Source organism: Pteronotus mesoamericanus, unplaced genomic scaffold (assembly GCF_021234165.1).
Source record: "Pteronotus mesoamericanus isolate MK-2021 breed Mesoamerican mustached bat unplaced genomic scaffold, CSHL_Meso_final scaffold_408, whole genome shotgun sequence".
Classification (NCBI taxonomy): Eukaryota; Metazoa; Chordata; class Mammalia; order Chiroptera; family Mormoopidae; genus Pteronotus; species Pteronotus mesoamericanus.
In genome coordinates, this window is record NW_026555315.1 from 6892701 (window position 1) to 6913306 (window position 20606).

The 20606-nt window shown below is 44.0% G+C and overlaps 1 protein-coding gene across 1 annotated transcript in view; it reads right to left on the minus strand.

Annotated features, from left to right (window-relative positions):
- Positions 1-20606, minus strand: part of DBF4B (DBF4B-CDC7 kinase regulatory subunit) — a 31418-nt gene that overhangs the window by 10687 nt on the left and 125 nt on the right. Inside the window, exons 2-9 of the mRNA XM_054593104.1 lie at positions 13716-13843; positions 13275-13337; positions 8488-8633; positions 4813-4998; positions 4160-4210; positions 2985-3072; positions 1770-1843; positions 203-236 (exon numbers count right to left, since the gene is read on the minus strand). Of these exons, the coding sequence (XP_054449079.1) occupies positions 203-236; positions 1770-1843; positions 2985-3072; positions 4160-4210; positions 4813-4998; positions 8488-8633; positions 13275-13337; positions 13716-13843 (770 nt within the window). The remainder of the gene's footprint in view (positions 1-202; positions 237-1769; positions 1844-2984; positions 3073-4159; positions 4211-4812; positions 4999-8487; positions 8634-13274; positions 13338-13715; positions 13844-20606) is intronic.

The window sequence follows — 20606 nt, forward strand, 5'->3', positions numbered from 1 at the left end:
CCCCGGCCCGGCAGCTCCAGACTTGCTCGGGGTTGCCCCTCTCCTCTCTGAAGCCCAGGCCCGGGACACATGATGGGGTGACACGACCTGGCCTCGCTTCCTGCCGCAGAAAAGCGAGCAGATGCTGCCACAGAGGGAGTCGCAGGGAAGCATTTAGGAAAGGAGGGATGGCAATTAGATGAGGCACAGGCGCCACACTGACCTCTCCGTGTTCTTGACTCTGCTGGACACGTTCCCTAAACGGAAAGGGAAAATAGGTTAAGGGTGGGAGGGAGCCGGGGGGGTCGAGGACGCGGGCCGGTGAGCTGAGTCGCTGTGAGCCTGCCCCACTTTGCTCCGGCTGGGCCCTGAGCTAGAGCTGACCTGAGCACAAAGGCTCCCTCCGCCTCCCCAGGGGCACAGCGAGAGGGGAGCATTGCGTGCAAGTCTCCAGCCGACTCTGCGGAGGGAATGCAGGCCGAGCGACAGCGAGAGCCGCGCCGCGCCACCTGTGCTGTGAGGAGCGCTCACCACCTGCTCGGACGTGGCACGAATGGGTGGGGGCAGGTAACAGACCTGACACAGAGCAGGTGCTCACTAAATGGCAGCTTGTAAAGACAGGGCCGTCCAGGCAGGCGGCCATTTCGGGTCAGGTTACAGGACAAGAGTGAAGATGGTGCATTTTCCTTTCCTGGGCCCTATCTTATGTGCCCTGACTGTTGGTCAATACCACCATGTAGGCCAAGGTCAAACAAAGCTAATATTAAAAACTAAATGGAAAGAATTAAGAAATCAGTAGAGGTGGGGGATGGGGCAAGATAAGGCAGCCAGCGAATCCATCACTGCAGGATCCTCCTCCAGGGCACAGACCATCAAAGATGCCTCCTACTTCCCCGTGCACGTCAGTGGGCTGCACCCAGAACCCACTCCAAAAGACTGCCAAGTATCCAAGAAACAGATTGTGTGAACAAAATCAAGTAATGATACTGCATATTTGCATAAAAGGGGGAAATTTCGATCTATCTGCTGTAAGTGCGTGGACTCCTGGAAGGCTACCTGACGAACTGTTCACACTGCGTATCTCAGGGAGGGAGCTTGGTGGCTGGGGACAGAGGTTGGAGGAGATGGGCTCTGACTGCACACCTTTCTAATTGTGACAATGCAAACCTATTTAGTAGCGCAGCAGACCCCAAAGGCCCCTAGACCAGAGGGTGCAGGGCAAGGGGTGCCAGCGCCAAGCGCTCCGTCAGGGCCTTTGCTACCGCTGTCGGTCCTGCTCCTGGGTGGACCTGCGGGGCTTCCTCCTGCCTCAGATTCTGGCTGGGCGGAAGCCCTGTGGCTTTCAATCAGCTTAGGCCGTGTTGATGCGATACACAGGTTCTAACTCCAGCGAAGGGAGGAAAAGCTCAACCAGAATGTGGAACGTGGCAACTGTTTCAAATCACATCCCCCACCCCAGCCTCCACCCATTCGCTCTGTAGGCTCATTTCCAGGCCAAGAGGTGTCCCCAGAAAGGCAGCGGGGCCAGCGGGCCACGGGCATTTACATTTTATCTAGGCACGGGGGGCAGCGACTGCCTCAGCGTACCGCGGGGATTAGCGGGTGGCACCGGGAGGCGAGGGCAGGCCACGCGCACCAGGCACAGGCTGGCTGAGGGGCTGCACTCCGCTTACTTCTTCCAGGGCGGCCAGCAACAGACAGCGTGGGTGGGACACATATTTCCCAAAGTTGCCACAGACTTCACAGTTTGCAAACCGTCCATTGCCTGTCAGCTCGGCAGGATGACCTACCTCTGGCTTCTTCGGCCCCCGTTTCTTCAGACGCAGAGCATCTAAAGAGAGCTGCTGCACGTGCATCATCATTTCTGTGGAGAAACCAGAGGGCTGTGGCTAAAGGCCTCCGCTCCCCATTTCCCCAGCAAAGCCTCTCCCCGGGGCTGCGGGACCAAGAGTCTCACCAGGCAGGCGCATTGGCTCACACCAACCTTGCCTGCCACCTTCTGGCTACGTGTCACCTCTGCACCTGCTGATAATAAAATAAATGGCTGGGTCCTCTACCCCTGGAAAAGGACCTAAGCAGGCTTCGTGCGCTTTTGTCGCACTGAATATGACTCTTGCACACAAAGTGGCTTCTGGCTCACAAAGGGCCCTAAGGTACTTCTGAAGAGCTGCTTCTGCGGGGGAGGCCGAGCCTCTGAGTCACTCAGACGTGTCCTTCGCGGGGAAGACCCAGCAGGGGCTATAAGTGCCGGGGCTTCTCTAACACACAGGAAGGCAGGAAACTGGATCAAGTCAGAAACAGCTAATTTTGCAGTGACAATGGAACCCCCAATTCCCAGGTCAGGACCCTCCCATACACAGTTCTCTATCCCGCTGGCAGATCTCAGGCTGGATCTGGACCAGCTCCCTTCAAGGATCAGAGAAACCCAGCTCGAGGCGGAGCTACGTAGGAGGGCCATTCATGGCCAGCCTATTCAGGAGAGCTATTCCAGTGCGAGCTGTCACAACCTGCACAAAGGCGGCAATAGCGTGAGGCAGCCTTGTAAAAAATAACGTGAAGTTTGGTTGGGCCAAACCAGTTTGGAATGCGGGTCCCACTCCACACTCCTGGTGAGGCAGGGTAATTTACTTAATCCCTCTAAGGCTTAATTCCCTCATTTGTACAATAGGCAGAGGACTGCAGTGAGAATTAAATAAGGTAATTCCTAGAACAGAGTAAATACCCAGTAAGTGGTCATGGATATTAGGGTTATTTCCTTATTTCTAAAACAAGATCATTACATTAGTCTGAGAAGTGCTGTTGGGCAAGTTAAGCAGGATAGCACCTTCCAGTTCATTCACGCACGCTGCTATTGCGACTGCTGGCCCCCACCTTCGTGGACCAACACGGTAACTGAGCGCGCCCGGCTTCCAGCCAGCTCGCCCAACTGGGATCCCTCTAAAAGGGAACGTTCCCTGCCAGTCACCAGCTCTTCCCTCTGCTGGGGCCCTGGGCAGAAACGGTACCGTCCACGTGCAGAATCCTCACTCCCCAGGAGCGGGCGTTGGTCAGGAGGCTGCTGCTGCTCCTGCTGCCTCCTCCACTGCTGCTCCCCTGGAAAGAAGCGGCATCAGGCAGGTGCATGAGACGCCGCAAGGCCTCAACACCCAGGGGACAGGTCATCCTGGCTTCTGGAAGCTCTGGGCCATCCACACGGAGGGGTGCTGTGGGGAGAGTCTACCCCACCCTTCGGGGACACCCTGTCCTCCACACGGGCCAGCCGCATCTGGGGGGCGCGGACTGCAGGTCTCCCTACACGCTCTGCCCTGGCCGCCTTGCGACCAGGAAGGAACACGTGCTTCTAAGAGGGCTGCATGTGTTGCTGGGAGGGCCTCTGTGAGGAAGGCTCTCAGCACACAGCAGTAAATACCAGCGACGGTCACCATCACCTGGCAGGAAGCTATGCTGCCGCAGCCTTTTCCCACCCTGCCGCCCGAGTCTGACATCACCGCCCCCCCCCCCCGTCATCGCAGCCAATGCACCCATCTTGATGTCACTTTAACGACTCCTCTCACAAGATGACCTCAATTCCTCCTCCTGCCACTTAGCTTGACTGGTTCCGGATAAACAGCTACGTGTGAAAGATTTACAGGGTCCGGCTGTGGGCAGAGCGGACATACCCCAAGGCGCGCCTCCAAGATTCCCTTGGTGGGCTCTGAGTACGGGAACTCAAGGAGTCAAATCCCGGCCCTACCACTGACACCTGGGTGACTCTGGACAAATGACTTAACTTTGGAAGCCCACTTCCTCATTTGTAAGGAGGAAATAACAATGTATCTCATAGGCTGTGTTTTGTGTTAGTACAGCTGACTCTGAACGACATGGGTATTAGGGGTGCTGACCCCTGCAGAGGTCAAAATCCAGACAACTTCTGGCTCTCCAAAAACTAGGCTGCCCCTCCGTATCCACGAGGGAACTTCTCCACGACCTCCTGTGGGTACCAAAATCCATGAACACTCAAATCCCCTGTGGAAGACGTCACAGATCAATGAATACAGTCGTCTCTCCCCATCCACGGGTTCCCAACCATGAATCAAAAACAGTACATTTATTGGGGGGGGCGGGGAGTCCACATATAAGTGGACCTGCACAGTTCCAACCAGCGTTGTTGGAGGGGCACTTGTGTCTATGAGCAGCTCACCTGCTTTGTGATGGCTTTCTGCAGCAGCTCCTTCCCCCTGCTCATAGGCACCTGGCAGGAGGAGAAGACCAATGAGGAGCGCTGCGTAGGCCGCCGGTGCCCAAACAGCCCTTTACACCGGGGTGGGCCACGATGTCTTGGGAAGCTGGGAGCAATGACAGCTGAGGAGTGGCTGACATGCGAGTCCACAGAAACTTTCAGGGGTAAAGGTAAAGTCACACCCAAGTTCAGGGCGCCAGCAGGTAGCTGCGACCTGGACCCTGGCAGACAAGGACACTCTGAATTCACCAGAGATCAAAGGGTTACAGGTGTTCTAAGACCTCCCTTCAAGGGTCTCTTGCATTTGCCAGCAGACACGCCTAGGCCAGTGTCTATGAGCCCTCCCTTGTTTATAGAGGACATTCCTACTGTTTCTGAGCCTCTGACCCTGCAGTCCCATGTGAAGGGACAATACATCATAAAAGACATAGCATGGGGAAAGCACGCTGGGGGATGTTTAAACCGGGGCTACGATAAAATAGCTTCAGCCCCTGAATTCCAACAAGAAATTAAACCAGAAGAAACAAAAACCAGAGGCTGCCTCCAAGGGCCCCCTGAGGCTTTTACTTCCTTCGTGTAGAGAAGACACCTTTGCTCTTCCACGAGGTTCTTACCACGTCCGCAGGGTTGGGTGAAGGCCTGCTGTCAACGGCCCCTGGGCTGGCTGTGGGCGGGGCTTCCGCTCTGACCTCTCTGGGGCTGGAGTGGCCTCGGTGGCCTGCCCCACAGCCTCCTGCCTTCGCTTCCCTGCGGCTGGACACGATGTAACTTACTTCTTTGCTCAGAAAACCCTCAATTACCTGAAACCAGATCACAGAGGTGGCTGAACACCAAAAGGAAGATGTAGAATCATCAATACCAAGAGGCTGGAGAAGGAAACACTGGCTGCCAGAAGGTTTAAAGACATTAAATCAATGTCTTTAAATAGACTAGATGCAGTTCTGCACTGGGCCCCCACGCGGATATCATCCTGAAACATAATAGGGTTTATATATAAAAATGCAGGTTTTTGTCTCCAGAGCCACTGTGCCTGACCCAGCAGAAGGCCACAGGCTTTGAGTTATTTGACCAGTCTGAGTTTGCGCGGAGTAAGAGCACACTGAAGGGACCAGAAAGGATTAAAGGTTAGCTTGGTTAAGCCGTGCTTTTTCTGTGAAGATACACGGAGACATCCAGACCCTGCACCTGTATCCTTGGCTACACTATTAAAAGGAGCCTAAAATATGAAACCAAAAGGGCTTTGCCTACTACTCAGCGCGGAGGTATCTGCTCACTCACCTGAAGTCCCTCGTGAGCACTGAGGGTTTGACGCATCTTTGTATCCTAGGAGACCAACACAGTGCCTGAAGCACAATGACACTTCATTCATGTTTGTGGGAAGAAGAGAAGATGGAAAGAAGCAGTGGTGAGCAAGCAAATGTTTAATGATGGTCTCTGGGGGGGGGGAACCCCTACTTTGTAGCACGTGCTGACTTCTCTGGTGTAAATACTCCCATTATGGCTGATTTCAAGCTCCCAACATGATGTCACTGAACATGGACTTAGAAAGAGATGCTAATAATTGGCTCGTGAGAGCTAGTACTAGCCGGCTTGAGCATATCACTGAGAATAAGGATGCATGATGTCTCTAATGTGTGACTGAATGAGCAACCTGGCCCTTAAGTATACGCACCCAAAAGAATTAAAAACAGGGACTTGAACAGACACTTGTACACCGATGTTCACTGCAGCGTTACTCACAACAGCCAAAGTGTGGAAACCTCCCAAGTGTCCACCAACAGAAAAACAGATAAGCAAAATGTGGTGTATCTATACAATGAAATATTATTCAGCCACAAAAAGAAATGAAGTGTTAATACATGTACAATGTAGATGAACCTTAAAAACATGCCAAGTGAAACAAGCTGCCAACAAAAGGACAAAAATCAGTGATTCCACTGATGTGTAATATCTAGAATAGGCCAATTCATAGAGACAGAAAGAGATCGTAGGGAAAGGAAATGGGAAGTTATCGCTTAATGGTTAGAGTTTCTATTTGAGGTGATAAAAGTTTTGGAAACAAAAACGTGGTGCTGGTTACACCACAGTGTGACTGTAATGAATGCCGATGAACTGGACGCTTAAGGACGGCTAAAATGGCATGTTTTGTTATATACATTTTACAATTTAAAAGGAACCTTTAAAGTTATGGCTTAAAGGAGTACTTCTGTCTACCTTCTTAATATGGCAAAAACAAATGCTAGAGCCCGTGGGAGCGGGGCAGTACTTATCCTGTACGAATACGGTAGACAGTTCCACAGCCGCACATCCCTCCCACCGCAGCACGCCTGCTCCTTTGTGGTATGACCTCGCTGTTCCTTCTGTTAGGAGGTGGAGGCCTATCCTTCCACCCCCTTGAATAGGACTCCTGTTGCCCAAGAGAATGGAGAAGACAGTGCGTATGAGTTCTGGAGCCGAGGCCCCAAGGGGCCTTGTGGCTTCTCCCTTCACCTTCTGGGAAAGCTGCCCTGAGACCACGGTGTATGTCAGCTGGTTTAGCTCACTGTGCATACACATGATAGTACACATACAGACGACGTGTATTGGAAGTTTCTCACAGAATGTAGGAGAAGCCACGGAGGCGGCCGGCACCAGCTGCCAGCTGTGTGAGTGAGGTCAACTCGGTCCTTCCAGCCCAGCGGGCCCTCCAGCAAAGTGCAGCTACGAGAGAAACCACCAGCAGAGAAACTGCCTGGGCAATCCAGAGAACAGTGAGAAATAACTTGTTTTAAGCCCAAATTCTGTGGTGGTTTTTTTTAATAAAGGCTAAATGATAGAAGACTTAACAAATGTATTTTGGGGCAGTTTGGGTGTGTGAGTGTCATTCAGTCGGTCCCCACTGCCGACTCTCTACAGCCCAGAGGGTCGGTTAGTTTGACAGCAGAGGGCCCTGCGTGCTAAGCCTCTGCAAGTAGCTTCCCCCGTGGACCCTCCTCTGGGCTAAGTGCTACCATCCTACCTTCTAGCCACGGAGCTGCCTGTGCCAGCCCTCACTGACAATTCCATATGACACACACTGCTTTAAAAATATTTTAAAGGTCTCAAACACAGCAAATGCTTTTTACCCAAAGTTCTTCACTGTGGCGTCATGTATAAAAGCTCCAATTTATAAATAACCTAAATGTCCATACAGTAAGGTAAGTAAATTAATAATCCACTCAAAAGATTATATTCTCATTACAAATAATGCAAATGAGTGACAATAATGACAGGAAGGTGCTAATGCTTTAAGGTTATGGGCAAAAAGTTCGTAACCAAAAATGTATTCATAGCCCTGGCCGGTACCGCTCAGTTAGCTGGCGTGGCACATTCCATAACCCGCAAGGTCACAGGCCGGATTCCCGGTCAGAGCACATGCCTAGGCTGTAGGTTCTGTCCCCAGTCAGGTGCTTGCGAGAGGCAACAGACAGATGTTTCTCTCCCTCCCTTCCACTCTCTCTAACGTCAATAAGCATGTCCTTGGGTAACGATAAAAAATGTATTAATGATCATAGCTACACAGAAAACAAGCAGTAAAAAAATAAAGGCAGAATGGAGACAAGCAGGTAAATGGTTACCCACGGCTGGGGGTATGGAGAGAAAAAGGGGAGTGATCAACATGGCTCTGGGTTTCTTTTTTTGAGGGCGATGAAAATATTCTAAGACTGTAATCACACTTGAACATCTCTGTGGATATACTGAAAAACACTGCACTGTTCACTTGATTTTATTTTCAATTTTTATTTATTTATTTTAGAGAGAGCGAGAGAAACATGGATTTGTTGTTCCACCCATCCACGCATTCATTGGTTGATTCTTGTATGTGCCCTGACCAGGGATTAAACCTGCAACCTTGGCGTATCAGGGTGACGTTCTAACCAACTGAGCCACCCAGCCAGCGCTGAACTGTTCACTTTAAATGGGTGAATAGTACGCTATGTGAATTGTATCTCAATAAAGCTGTGAAAGAAAACAAAATGAAAGAAAGGAGAAAAAGAGTCCAGGGGAAAAAAAAAACCAAACATCAAAATGATGGCTGTCACTTGCAGCAGTTCCATGTTCTCTAAAATTTCTAGAATAAACAGATATTATTCTTCTAATTAGAAAAAAATTTAACTTTGTGTTAAAGTATGGTTTACACTTGAAATTGCTTTGGAAAAACGTAGCGATGCCACTGAAAACACCTGCAGGACACAGATATAACCCCTGTCCAGCTCCTGCCCTACAACCTGCAAAGGCACATGGTACCACGGGAGAGGCAGGCTACATACCCCTCCCAGCTGCTGGATGGCCCCTGTCAAAAGCTGCAGATTCCTCCCAGCAGGCAGATCCAAGTAAAAGGACTTTCCAGAAAAGGGCCGCCGCCTCCCCGCATCTAGTGAGCTCTTCCGGCGTTTTTCCAAACAACTGGAAACTCCTAGGTGAGCCCCTAGAAGGAACAAAGAGGAACGAAGTGAGAAGTCTGAGGTAAGGGGGGAGTCCTGTAGGTCAAGCAACCTCACTGACAGCCTGTGGGGTTTGCACTGGCCAGGCCGGGGCACAGAGGGGAATTTGAGACCAGTCTTCCTGCCTGGGGTGGTTTTCCCCTTCTATCCAGTCCCCCAGTCCCTAATCTCAATAGAGGGGCGTAAGTTAGGCCCTCAACTTTTGTATGGTCCTTGCAGGGGCACCTACATTATCAATCAGGGCAGGTGATAGTCTCAAAGGAACATTGGCTTATAAGAAAATACGAGGCAATTGAAGAAAGCAAGATGCTTTCTCTGGTATAGGTTACTTACCTGTTATAAGTAAGGGACTGGACAGAAAAAAGAATTTTAAAGTATAATAAATATCTTCAGAAAGGCAAGGAAGGATACTGGAAACACAAAAACAGAAGCAGTAGGTAAAGAAAAGAATTGAGAACTCCTGCATGAATCTAGAGAAAAGGTAAACGAGAAAATAATCCATCTGACTGAAGAGATAAACAGGATTGTTGTCTATCTCAGCCTGGGCTCTGCGTGAAGGAAAGTCTTACTGAGAACTCAGAACCACAGGCCTTCCGAGGGTCTGGAATTCATATTCACACTACTTATGTGGTCTAAGAATCCACTACGACCACCCCAAACAGAAACTAATGTAAAAAGTAATCCCAGCAAGCAACACTTGGTATACCTCAAAGAATTAAAACCAAAACAACTCTAGAGATAAATGGCTCAGACCACAGTTCCCAGAATTTCCTCAGGTAAAGCATCATCAAATATTAGTTCACACTCCAACACTATAAAACATATGGAGGAAAAGAAGCACAACAGGTAAGAATGAGCAGAAGAGATAGCAAGATCAGATCTTTGAGAGCTCGAAACAGAATGACCAGATAGAGACCGGAAGTGTTTATATTAGTAAATACTTTAATTTTATTAAATTCTTTAAAATGCAAGAAAATAAAAGTCAACTTAGAATTTTATATCTGACTAAGCAATTATTCAAGACTGAGGGTAAAATAAAGACTTTTTTTAAACTAAAGATTTTATTTATTTACTTTTTTGTTTTTAGAGGGGGAAATGAGGGAGAGAGAGAGAGAAACATCAATGTACAAGAGATAGATCAATTGGTTGCCCCTTGCACGTCCCCAACCAGGGGCCTGGCCCGCAACCCAGGCATGTGCCCAGACTAGGAAGTGAACCAGCGACCTTTCGGTTCACAGGCATGTACTTTATCCACTGAACCACACCAGCCAGGGCATAAAGACATTTTTTTAAGCAAATAATACTCCAGACAGTTTATCACCAATCAATTATTACCAAAGGACTTCAAAGAGGTGTACATTGGAAAGGAAACTTAACCCAAAGGAAGGACTGAAATGCTAAAAAAAACTGGTAAAAAATGTGTATAAATATAAATAATCACTGACTGTATAAAACAATAACAATGATGACTAATTTGGAAGTAAAAAAAGATAGGAAATAATAATAATAATAATGATGATGATGTTGCTGGAGAGCAATAATGCTAGATGGGGTAGGGCCTAGCCCTGCAGTGTTCGGGAGGCGGCTAGAAGTATTTATGTCAGACTTTGCCACAGCACACTGGAAGCTGAAAAAAAATGGAACATGTCTTCAAAACTGAGCAAAACTATTTCCACAATTAAGAAGTTTATATTTAATTCAATTATATTTTAATAATAATATGTTAAAATTTTATATACTTTGAAATATTTGATTTTATAATTGTTTAGATTAGTGCTAATAAAAATAGGAGTCACAAATATGAGCCACATCAGTAATTTTAAATTTTCTAGTAGTCAAATTAAAAAAGTAGAAACAAAACCAAAAAAACAAAAACAGATGAAACTACTTCTAATATCTTATTTACCAATACATTAAAAAATTATTTCAAAATATAATCAATATAAAAAATGTTAATGAAATATTTTATGTTTTCTTCCATATTAAGTCTTAGAATCAGTGTGTATTTTACACTTGCAGCACAACTTAATTGGACAGGCCACATTTCAAGTGTTCAGTGGCCACGTATGGCTAGTACAGCGTACCCTTAGATCATTGAGGTCAATAGGAAAACAAAAGATGTGCAAATCTTTATTATAACAACTTAATTCATGGTTTTGCTGAAGGAAAGGAACGTTTATGTAATAAATGCATAATGATTTTAAAGAACAAACAATTTCCACCCTAGAACTCTACCTAGGTGAATTATCATTCAAATGTAAGGTAGCACAGAAATCAGATCTGCCAGGTCTCAAAAAATTGAATTCTCATGTACCCTTTCCCAGGAAGCTATACTGGAAGATGTACTCTACTAAAAACAGGGAGTAAACAGAGAGAGGAAAATAGGAATTTAAAATATAGAGAATCTATATTCTAAGAGGCAAAAGGAATTCCACAGAATGATGAAGGGAGATCCTAGGATGAAATTAGTGTACAGGCCTAGTGTGTAGCTGGACCAGGCTGGAGTATTAAAACCTCAGAAGGTATGTGTTCCAGACAAAGAAGAAACTGAGTACCCTCACAAGGCACTCACATGGTTAAAGTGTCATCTTGATACGCCAAGGTTGCAGTTCAATCCCTGGTCAGGGCACATACAAGAATCAAACAATGAATGCGTAAATAAGTGTAACAACAAATCAATGTTTCTCTCTCTCTCCTTAAAATCAATCAATCAATCAATCGATTAATAAGAAAAGTATTGGGACAGGGTTTAGACTTCTGATAAAGTATCTGGATATAAATAAGCGATCCATACACAGAAAACAAAGCATATTCATAGTTTACTATGTGGTTCAGCTTTCATAATCTTTCCATAATCATAATAATATAAATACAAAATTACTAAACAAAAATTCCTACATTATATACTGGGAGGATGAGAGGAGTAAATATGTATGTGGTATAAAGGAGTGGGGGGAATCAGAAAAAATGCTTTATCTTCTATATTAGAAAGTCAACAGATATACTTTAAAATTGAAAATAACAAAAGCAGTGCACAAGCTCTGTAGAAAGAAGAAGGTAAATACTAGAAGAAATAGCTAAAGGAGGGTAAATGGCCCTCGCTGGTGTGGTTCAGTGGACTGAGTGCCAACCTGTGAACCAAAAGGTCACTGGTTCAATTTCTGGTCAGGACACATGCCTGGGTTGTGGGCCAGGTCCCCGGTTAGGGGTATGTGAGTAGCAGCCAATCTGTGTTTCTCTGGCACATCATTGATGTTTCTCTCCCTTTCTCCCTCCCTTCCCCTCTCTCTAAAAATAAATAAATAAAATCTTTAAATAAATAGATAAATAAAAGAGGGTAAATGGTTGCACCCTAGGGAGTGGGAGTCAGGAAGGATGAAAGAAGGAGCAGCTCCTACTCCTGCTGTGTGTGTGTGTGTGTGTGTAAGGATGAAAAAAGGAGCAGCTCCTACTCCTGCTGTGTGTGTGTGCGCGCGCGCACATGCTTGACCTTTGCAGGGGTGTCCAACCTGCAGCCCATGGGCAGCACTCAGCCCAAGATGGCTATGAATGCAGCCCAACACAAAACCGTAAATTTACTTAAAACTTCTTGCTCATTAATTTTTGTTAGTGTTTGTGTATTTAATGTGTGACAACTCTTAAAGATGAAGACAACTCTTCATCTTCCACTGTGGCCCAGAGACACCAAAAGGTTGGACACCCCTGTGAGCCTATATAACCATAAAACTATAATAAAAATTTTTTAAAATCCTGTAAAATTCACACCTTGATATGTTACAGTTAATTTTAGAAACAAATATAAAGAAAATAATATAAACTCTTCTAAAGTAAAAAGAGTGAAAAGCAGGTAACTTACAAAGAAACAAGAATCAGATTGCTATCAATTCTCAACAGCATCTACTTTTCACATGGAGGAATTACTGTTATCTACTGTTATTTTTCAACATGTTAAGGGAAAAAAACTTTGACTCAAGAATTTTAATACAAGAGTATATAAGATATGAGAAATAAAGATATGCTCAGGCATAAAGCCTCAGAGAGTTTTTTACATAAAGCTCTCTTTTGAAAAGACTCTTGGAGAAAGTTCTCCAGCAATAAGAGAAATAAATCTAGAAGAAAACAAGACATGAGCAAGAAGAGTAAATAACTTAGTAAACTGTATTACTGTCTAAAAGGCAACAACCAAATACTGTGTCTGTAACATTTCAGTACTAAAACTAGATGACACTAAAGACAGGGGAGGAGAGTATTGAGGGAAGTGACCAGGTGCCGAAATACTAATATAATTGGGTGGAGGGTGTCTAATGATAAACTTAATAATTTTATGATAAAATAACCATGAATATAAATTTAATACGGTTACTCAGCCCTGGCTCCCCATCTGTCTGCCAATCTTGTTCTTAATACCAGACTGAAAGCTCTTGTCGGACCTCTACCGTGAATTCCTAAATGATCCATGACATCTATCAACACCTGGAACACTCACACACAAAACCACTAATAATTAGAAAACCCCAACCGGGCTAACATTTCTCGGCGTTTTCCTCCCAAGAGGCTCTGGGGCAGGAGTAGCACCTTGGACCTCGCACCTGTAGTTTTGACCTGTTACCTACCAAGGTCTGGAGCCCGGAGCCTACTCTCAGCCATTGAACTTCCCAGCTCAGGACAATCGTCGCCTGAAAAAGGACAAAACAGCTGAACCACCTTCACTAGCCTACGACCTTCCACCATCCCTTCCCCCCGCCTCCCAAATCCTGCATAATCCCCGACGCGGCTACCAAGAACAGCAAGATTCAACTCTATCCCTGCCCACACCGCATCTCCGACTTCCGCGCCACCTTCCAGGCAATTGTCCCCTCAGTACCTCCATCCCCTTTAGATCTCTGTCCACTCGACTCCTGTGATTCCTCCTGGCCCCCCCAGCCTGCCGAGCCTCTGCATCTATCCACTCCCCGATCTCTGTGTCCACTTCCCGATCCCGTTATCCTCTCTCCAATTCTTGGACCCCTCTCCGCTTTCTATCTTACCCCTTCTCCCCTTCCCGGCATCCGTACCCTTTCCCTGCTCCCCCAAATCCTCGGCTCTTTCTCGGCCTCTGTACTCCTTCTTCAAGGCCGCCGTGTTGCATCCGAGGACTCCATGAGCCCCTTCAGGATCCTGAGCCCCGGCAGTTGCTCGGTAACTAGAGTATCATTTTCTAAACGCTCTCCGCCGCGGCTTCGGTTTAAATTTCCTCTCGGCTCCGCCCCTAAAACAACATAACAGTAGTGAGACCGTCCTACGGTGGCCCTAGGAGGACAATATTACTCTATAAATCCTTTTTCCCACCCCCCCTTCGTTTTTTGCTCCTCTTTCTTTTCCGTCTGTTCATTGGCTGGCGATACTTTGAGTCTCAATAGCCAGCAAGCTGGGGATTAGTTTTCGTGATTCTTCACACAGGCTACTTTGAAATCCCTAGGAGTTCGATGATAAATAATAAACATATCACTTAGCCGTCGAGGTTACATGGATATTTTTCATCTTCACAGCATCCACTCCCTCCCTTTCCTCCACTTACCCGTCCAACCAAAAACTTCTCAAAAGAGGAGACTCCCTCATTAGATTTTGATGGTCACCTCTCCACTAGAACTAATTCTAGCCAACCGTGACTTCCGTGGTCCCAAATCCTATGGTCATTTTGTTATCCTGATCCTAGCCGACTTTTAGAATTGAAACAGACTACTCCTCCTTCTTGAAACACTTTGTTCTTTTCGCTTCCATTTCCACCTGTTTTTACCTTATTTTAATGGCTTCTCAATTTCCATCGCTGGATCCAAAGCCTCAGTCTCACCTATAAATGCTGGAGTATGCCAAGGCTTTAGCCCTTAGCTCTTGGCCTTCTCTTCCCTATTATCACTTTCTCCCTCGACGACCTCACCCATCTCCATGGCTTTACACTTCCGCCTTGTGCTAATGCCTGTAGAATTTCTAGCTCAAGTTCTGACCTCTCCCCTCACCTCTAAACACATATACACACGTATATTCAAGTGCCTGCTGGACATTTCCGTTTGGATACCTAATAGGCATCTCAGACTTAACACGATCAAACATCATTTGCTCTGTTCCCTCTCCCCTAAAAAAAAACCCCACCTACTCTCCCAGTCTTCCCCATCTCAGTAAATGTTACATCATTCACTCAGTTGCTCAAACTAAAAACCTGTAAGTTATATTTTAGTACTTTCCCTTATCCCCATGCCCACTCTAGTAAGTTCTACCAACTCCAAAGTACATCTTGAATTAGACCACCACTATCACCCTAGTTCAAGCCATTATAATTTCTTGTCCAAAGTAACTGCATCAATTCCTAACACCACTTCTACTCTTAAGTAGCTTCCTTCCTCTCCCCAATATAACCCTGTCTTCATGCACAACAGAATGTTCCTTAAACACAAGGGTGGAGGTATATACACCACATACACTCAGTATTTCTTCCGGTGGGGCCTCTCCCTGAAGAAGATCATATATCTTAGCCCTTATGAACTAAAGTCTGGCCATGTGACTCGCTTTGGCTGATGAAAAAAAATTGACACATCACTTCCAAGCACAAGTTTTGTTTGTTTTATTTAATTTTAGAGAGAGGGGAAGGGAGGATGAAAGAGAAACATCAATGTGTGGTTGCCTCTCACAGGCCTCCTACTGGGGATCTGGCCTGCAACCCAGGCATGTGCCCTGGCTGAGAATCGAACCTGCACCCCTTTGGTCCACAGGCTGATGCTCAATCCACTGAGCCATACCAGCCAGGGCCACGTGTGATTTTTAAAAGTCTGAATGGTTTACCGAGTTCTTTTCCCTTGTCGCACTGACTGGCAATGTCCTAGCTAGAGGCTGCCCTGTCAACTTTGGTTCCTCTGTGAAGATGACATGGAACAGAACCATGGGTGACCCACAGTGGATTTGTAGCATGAGCAAGAAATAAACCTTGTTGTAAGCTACTCAGATTTTGGCATCATTTGTTACTGTATCATAATTTAGCTCAAAGTTCTCAAAATGTGGCTCAGCTTTTTCAGAAGCTTCCTTAAGGTTAAAACTATTCTTACAATAATACTAAGACATTACTCTCCATTTTTGCTCATTCTCTCATGAATATTAAGTAGAGCAAAAATGAGAATCCAACACTCTTTTGTCAAACCAGATATTAAAGAGATTTCCAGAAACGTAAAACAATGCCATTGTTCAGATTATTTTGGTTTTGGAAAATATATTTTAATTAAAAATGCATTACTTATGTTAATACATAGTGGGCTTATTTTTAAATGAACAAACTAATATTTTGTGCTAATTTTTAATATGGTAAATATCAAATATGATTTTATTGTATAAATACATATACATATATAAAATATGTTTATATTTATAAATATAGATTTAAGAATACCCACACTGTCGTAGCCAGTGTCCAAGATGACTTGCAATGGCCCTCAATTTCTGCCCACATCAAATAGGGCTATGGGTCAATAGAATAATGAGGAAATGACAATGTGTGACTTTTGTGGCTGAGTCAAAAAAGACGTTTCAACATTTGTATTGCTATTTCTTGGGTGGCCTGCTGTGGGGGAGGCCAGCTTTCATGACATGAGGACACTGAGGAACGCCTGTGGAGACAAACAGGCTTTTTCCAGTGACTGAGCCACCCTGCAAGCCTTCGTCTAGTCAAGTTTTCAGACGACTGTAGCCTCACGGGATCCCAAACCAGAAAATCCCCAGCCAAGCTGCTCCCCAATTCCAGGCCCACCGAAAGAAACCCAGAGAAAAATAAATACTTAGTGTTGTTTTAAGTCATTACATTTCGGGGTAATTTGTATACAGCAATAGATAACTAATATACACATAAACAAAAACGCTGTTTGGGGTCCTTGATTTTTAAAAATGAAAAAGGCCCTGAAACCAAAACTTTCAGAATTCCTAACCTAGCCTATTCTGATTGATACAAAAACAATCAAATCAAGTTACCCTCCCTTTCATGAACTCCCAATGGCTTTCCCTGTTTGTGTTTCTGACCAAACTTCTCTGTGTCTTGAACAAGTCAAGCTCATTCCTGCCTCAGAACCTTTGCATTAACAGTTCCATTTCCCAGGTCTCTTTCCTTTCAGACACCAGATCAAATCTCACTTTTTCAGATATGACTTCTGCAACCACCCAAGCTAACAGTAGCTACCCCGTTCTTTACCAGGTACTCCACTTTGGTTTATTTCCTTCACAGCACTTACCATAATCAGAAAGTATCTTACTTCTCTACTTGTTTAAAAAAATTTTTTTAATTGAATGTATTGGGGTGACATTGGTTAAAAACACTATATGTTTCAGGGGTACAATTCTGTAGTACCTCATCTGTGTATTGTATTGATGTTCACCACCCCGAGGCAAGTCTCCTTCCATCTCCATTTACTCCTCTTTACTTTCCCCTACCTCCCCCACCCCCTTTTCCTCTGGTAATTACCATACTGTTGTCGGTCTATGAAGTGCTTCTTTACTTATTTATTGTCCGTTTCCGTTCCCACCCCCACCCCAGAATGTAAGCCTATAACAAGGACCTTTTCTGTTTTATTCACTGCTGTATCCCCAAAGTAAAAAACATAGTAGGTGCTTAGTGATTATTTGTTGAATGAATGAACGAATCTCTCTGATTTTCAGTTTTTCCATTTGTAAAATGAAGATAATATTGCCCTGACTGGTGTGGCTCAGTGTGCTGAGCATTGTCCTGCAAACTGAAAGGTCACAGGTTGATTCCTGGTCAGGGCACATGCCTGGGTTTCAGGCCAGTTCCCCAGTTGGGGTCATTTGAAGGGCAACCAAATGATGTTTCTCTCCCTCTCTTTCTCCCTCCCTTCCCCTCTCTCTAAAATAAAGAAATAAAATCTTTTAAAAAGTGAAGATAATATTATGTACCAGACAGTGAAATTTTAAAGATTAAAGATGCAAAGCCATTGCCAGAAAAAGGTAGCTTTTACTATGAGGCAGAAAATATTTTGAGATAATAATTCAGAATTTTCTTCCTTACCATTTTTCTTGATTCCTGAAGGGAAGTGCTTAGAATTAAAAAAAAAAAAGATCAGCTCATATCACAGAACAAGGGCAAATTTTCTTTGAAATCTGTACAAAGAGATACAGAAAAGACCAACAACTCCATTGAAAATGGATATGGGAACATTCACAGAAAAGGAAATAGAAAGAGCATTCAAATATGCTCAACCCCACTTAAGAGAAATGCAAATTAAATCTACACCAAAATACCATTTTTTACTTAACAGACTGGCAAAGATCAATTTCTCTAGATAGTGCCAGATTGACTTACAAAGGGGTTGTATCAGCCTCCTATATAAGGCAATTTGGCGCTATCTAGCAAAATTATAAATGTACATATCTTTCCACCCAGCAGCCTCCTTTCTAGGAGTTATTCTACAGATATACTCACACATATGTGATATGAATTATGTAATAAACGTATCTACTCTAGCACTGCAGTATCCACCAGTCATATGGTGATTTGTCAGAGATATACCTATGAAATAATGACACAGAAAAGTTGACAGAAAAGGGATGCGTACAATATTTATTTTATTTTACAAATATATATGGAATGTTTTTTGTGATGTTAAAAATAGTCGTTTAATCCTCATGACGATCCTATGTGGTACATAGTAACTATGCCCTTTTTAGAGTTATCTACACCTTTTTTAAGCCTAATGATGAACATACTAGTTTGTTATATTGGTTCACATATGTAATTCATAAGTAAATACATATTCATACATTGGGATACATGGTGAAAATATTTTTACTGCTAAGATTATTTGGCAAAATGATATTCAATGCTCACCAGCCTACAGAAACTTTCCCCCAGGTGAGCAAGGAGATGAATGTAAGAATGTGAATTAAAGCACTGCTTAGAAAACTGGGGAAAAAAACTTTAATGTGCATCAGCAGAGGAATGGATCAAATGGGGCATAACTGAGCAAAGAAATACAACAAGTGGTTTAAATGAATGGATAAGAGCTAAATGTATCAACATGGGTAAATATTTTAAACAAATCTTAAGTGGAAAAAGCACACTGCAGAATGAAAAGTCCAACATGCAAAACAGTGTGATATATTGTTTATGGATACATACACATGGATGGAGATATATATCTATATATATATATAATATTTCAATACATTCAAAAGAAAGATAAACACCAAATTCAGAAATGGTGGTTACCTCTAGGGAGAGAGGGAAGAAAATGAGATTGGAGGAAAGGCTTCAAGAAGGCTTTCCTTCTTTAACACAAACAAGAAAGGATGCAAGGTAAATATATATAGCTCATAATTTTTAAATGAGATATTTTAAAACTAGTCTCCCTGAGTTCTCCACCTCAGTGACAACCATCCTCACACCCCTTGTGTATCTTCCCAGAGATATATATTATATTATGCACATGCAAGGACACATAGGTATATGTATTGCCCCTGGCCTATATTTTAAAACACAAATGGCAGCAAACATTACATACACTCTGAGCCTCATTTTTGTCTTTAACAATGTATGTTATATTTTGTTTCACATCAGTATATAAGGACTTCCATGTTTACAGATGCAAAATACAGGGTGGGGAAAAAGTAGGTTTACAGTTGTGAGTACGGGAAACAGCTTATTCTTGTATTATTATTTTCCATATGAATAGCTGTAAACCTACTTTTGCCCCACTCTGTACTGCTCTCTGTGGCTTTTTTAGCCAGTCTCCTATAGCTAGAAGGTAGAAATATCTGTCCTTTCACTACAATAAGCATCACTGCAATGAATATCCTTATAATACATACATCCACACAAATCTATGTATTTTAATAAATTCACAGAGGTATAAATGCTGAGTCTTTTCAAATTGCTCTCCAACAAGGTTATATTGATTTACTTCCTCTTCCAACATTTCTCTATGTACTTTTTGAGCTGAGAAGTAAAAATGGTACCCCATCAAAAATGTAATTTGCATATTTTAAAAATTATAAACGTGACAGCATCTTTTTATAGTGTAAAAAGCTATTTTGATTTTTTCTGTGAGCTTTCTGTCATTTTTCCAGTTGTATGAATTTTTTTGAATCATGAGCAATTATTTTTGTAATAAAATATTCAATGAGGATATATATATTTTTTAAGACAGGGGCTGGAGAGCCTTCAATCAGTTTTGGGTAAAGCTTGCAATGCTTTTAAAAAAATCTTTGTACATTGTACCAATATCAATTTCTGATTTTGATATTGTGCTATAGTTATGTAAGATGTTACCATTGTGGGAAACTGGGGGAAGGTACACTGGTCTCTATGTACTATTTTTGCAACTTCCAGTGAGTTTGTAATTATTTCAAAATCAAAAGTAAAAAACCCCAAAAACCTAAACTAAAAATTCTGTGCAACTTTCATAGTTGTGGAGACTCTGCATCCACCTCCTCTATGATCCTTATGCTATGATGGTTCCCATGTGTGTCAGCTGACAAGCCCCACTGGCAGAACCGACACTGGGTTAGCAGATGCACCTGAGAACTTGAAACGTGGTTAGTCTTTAGGGACTGACTCGGGCTTCTTACTGTATTACTGTCACATTCTAACTCAGTGAGTACACAGAAGTCATGGGGCTAATATTCACACTATCCTGTATTTTCTTTCTTTTTTAAGATAATTTTTCTGAGTTCATTTGAGCCAAAACTGACAATGCCAGGAAGCAGATCTTAAATGCTCCCTCCTGTATCCCTCCTGTATTTCTACAGCATGGAGCTGTAGTGTTCCATGTCCTTTCATTTACATTATCCCCATGATAATGCGGGTGAAGAACTCCCTCAAGAGGCCCTTTGCGAGGTATACAGGCCCCTCCCTTTCTTTTTGTCATCCCCTAAATATCATCTATCCGAACTCCGTTGCTCAGCCATATCCGATTCTC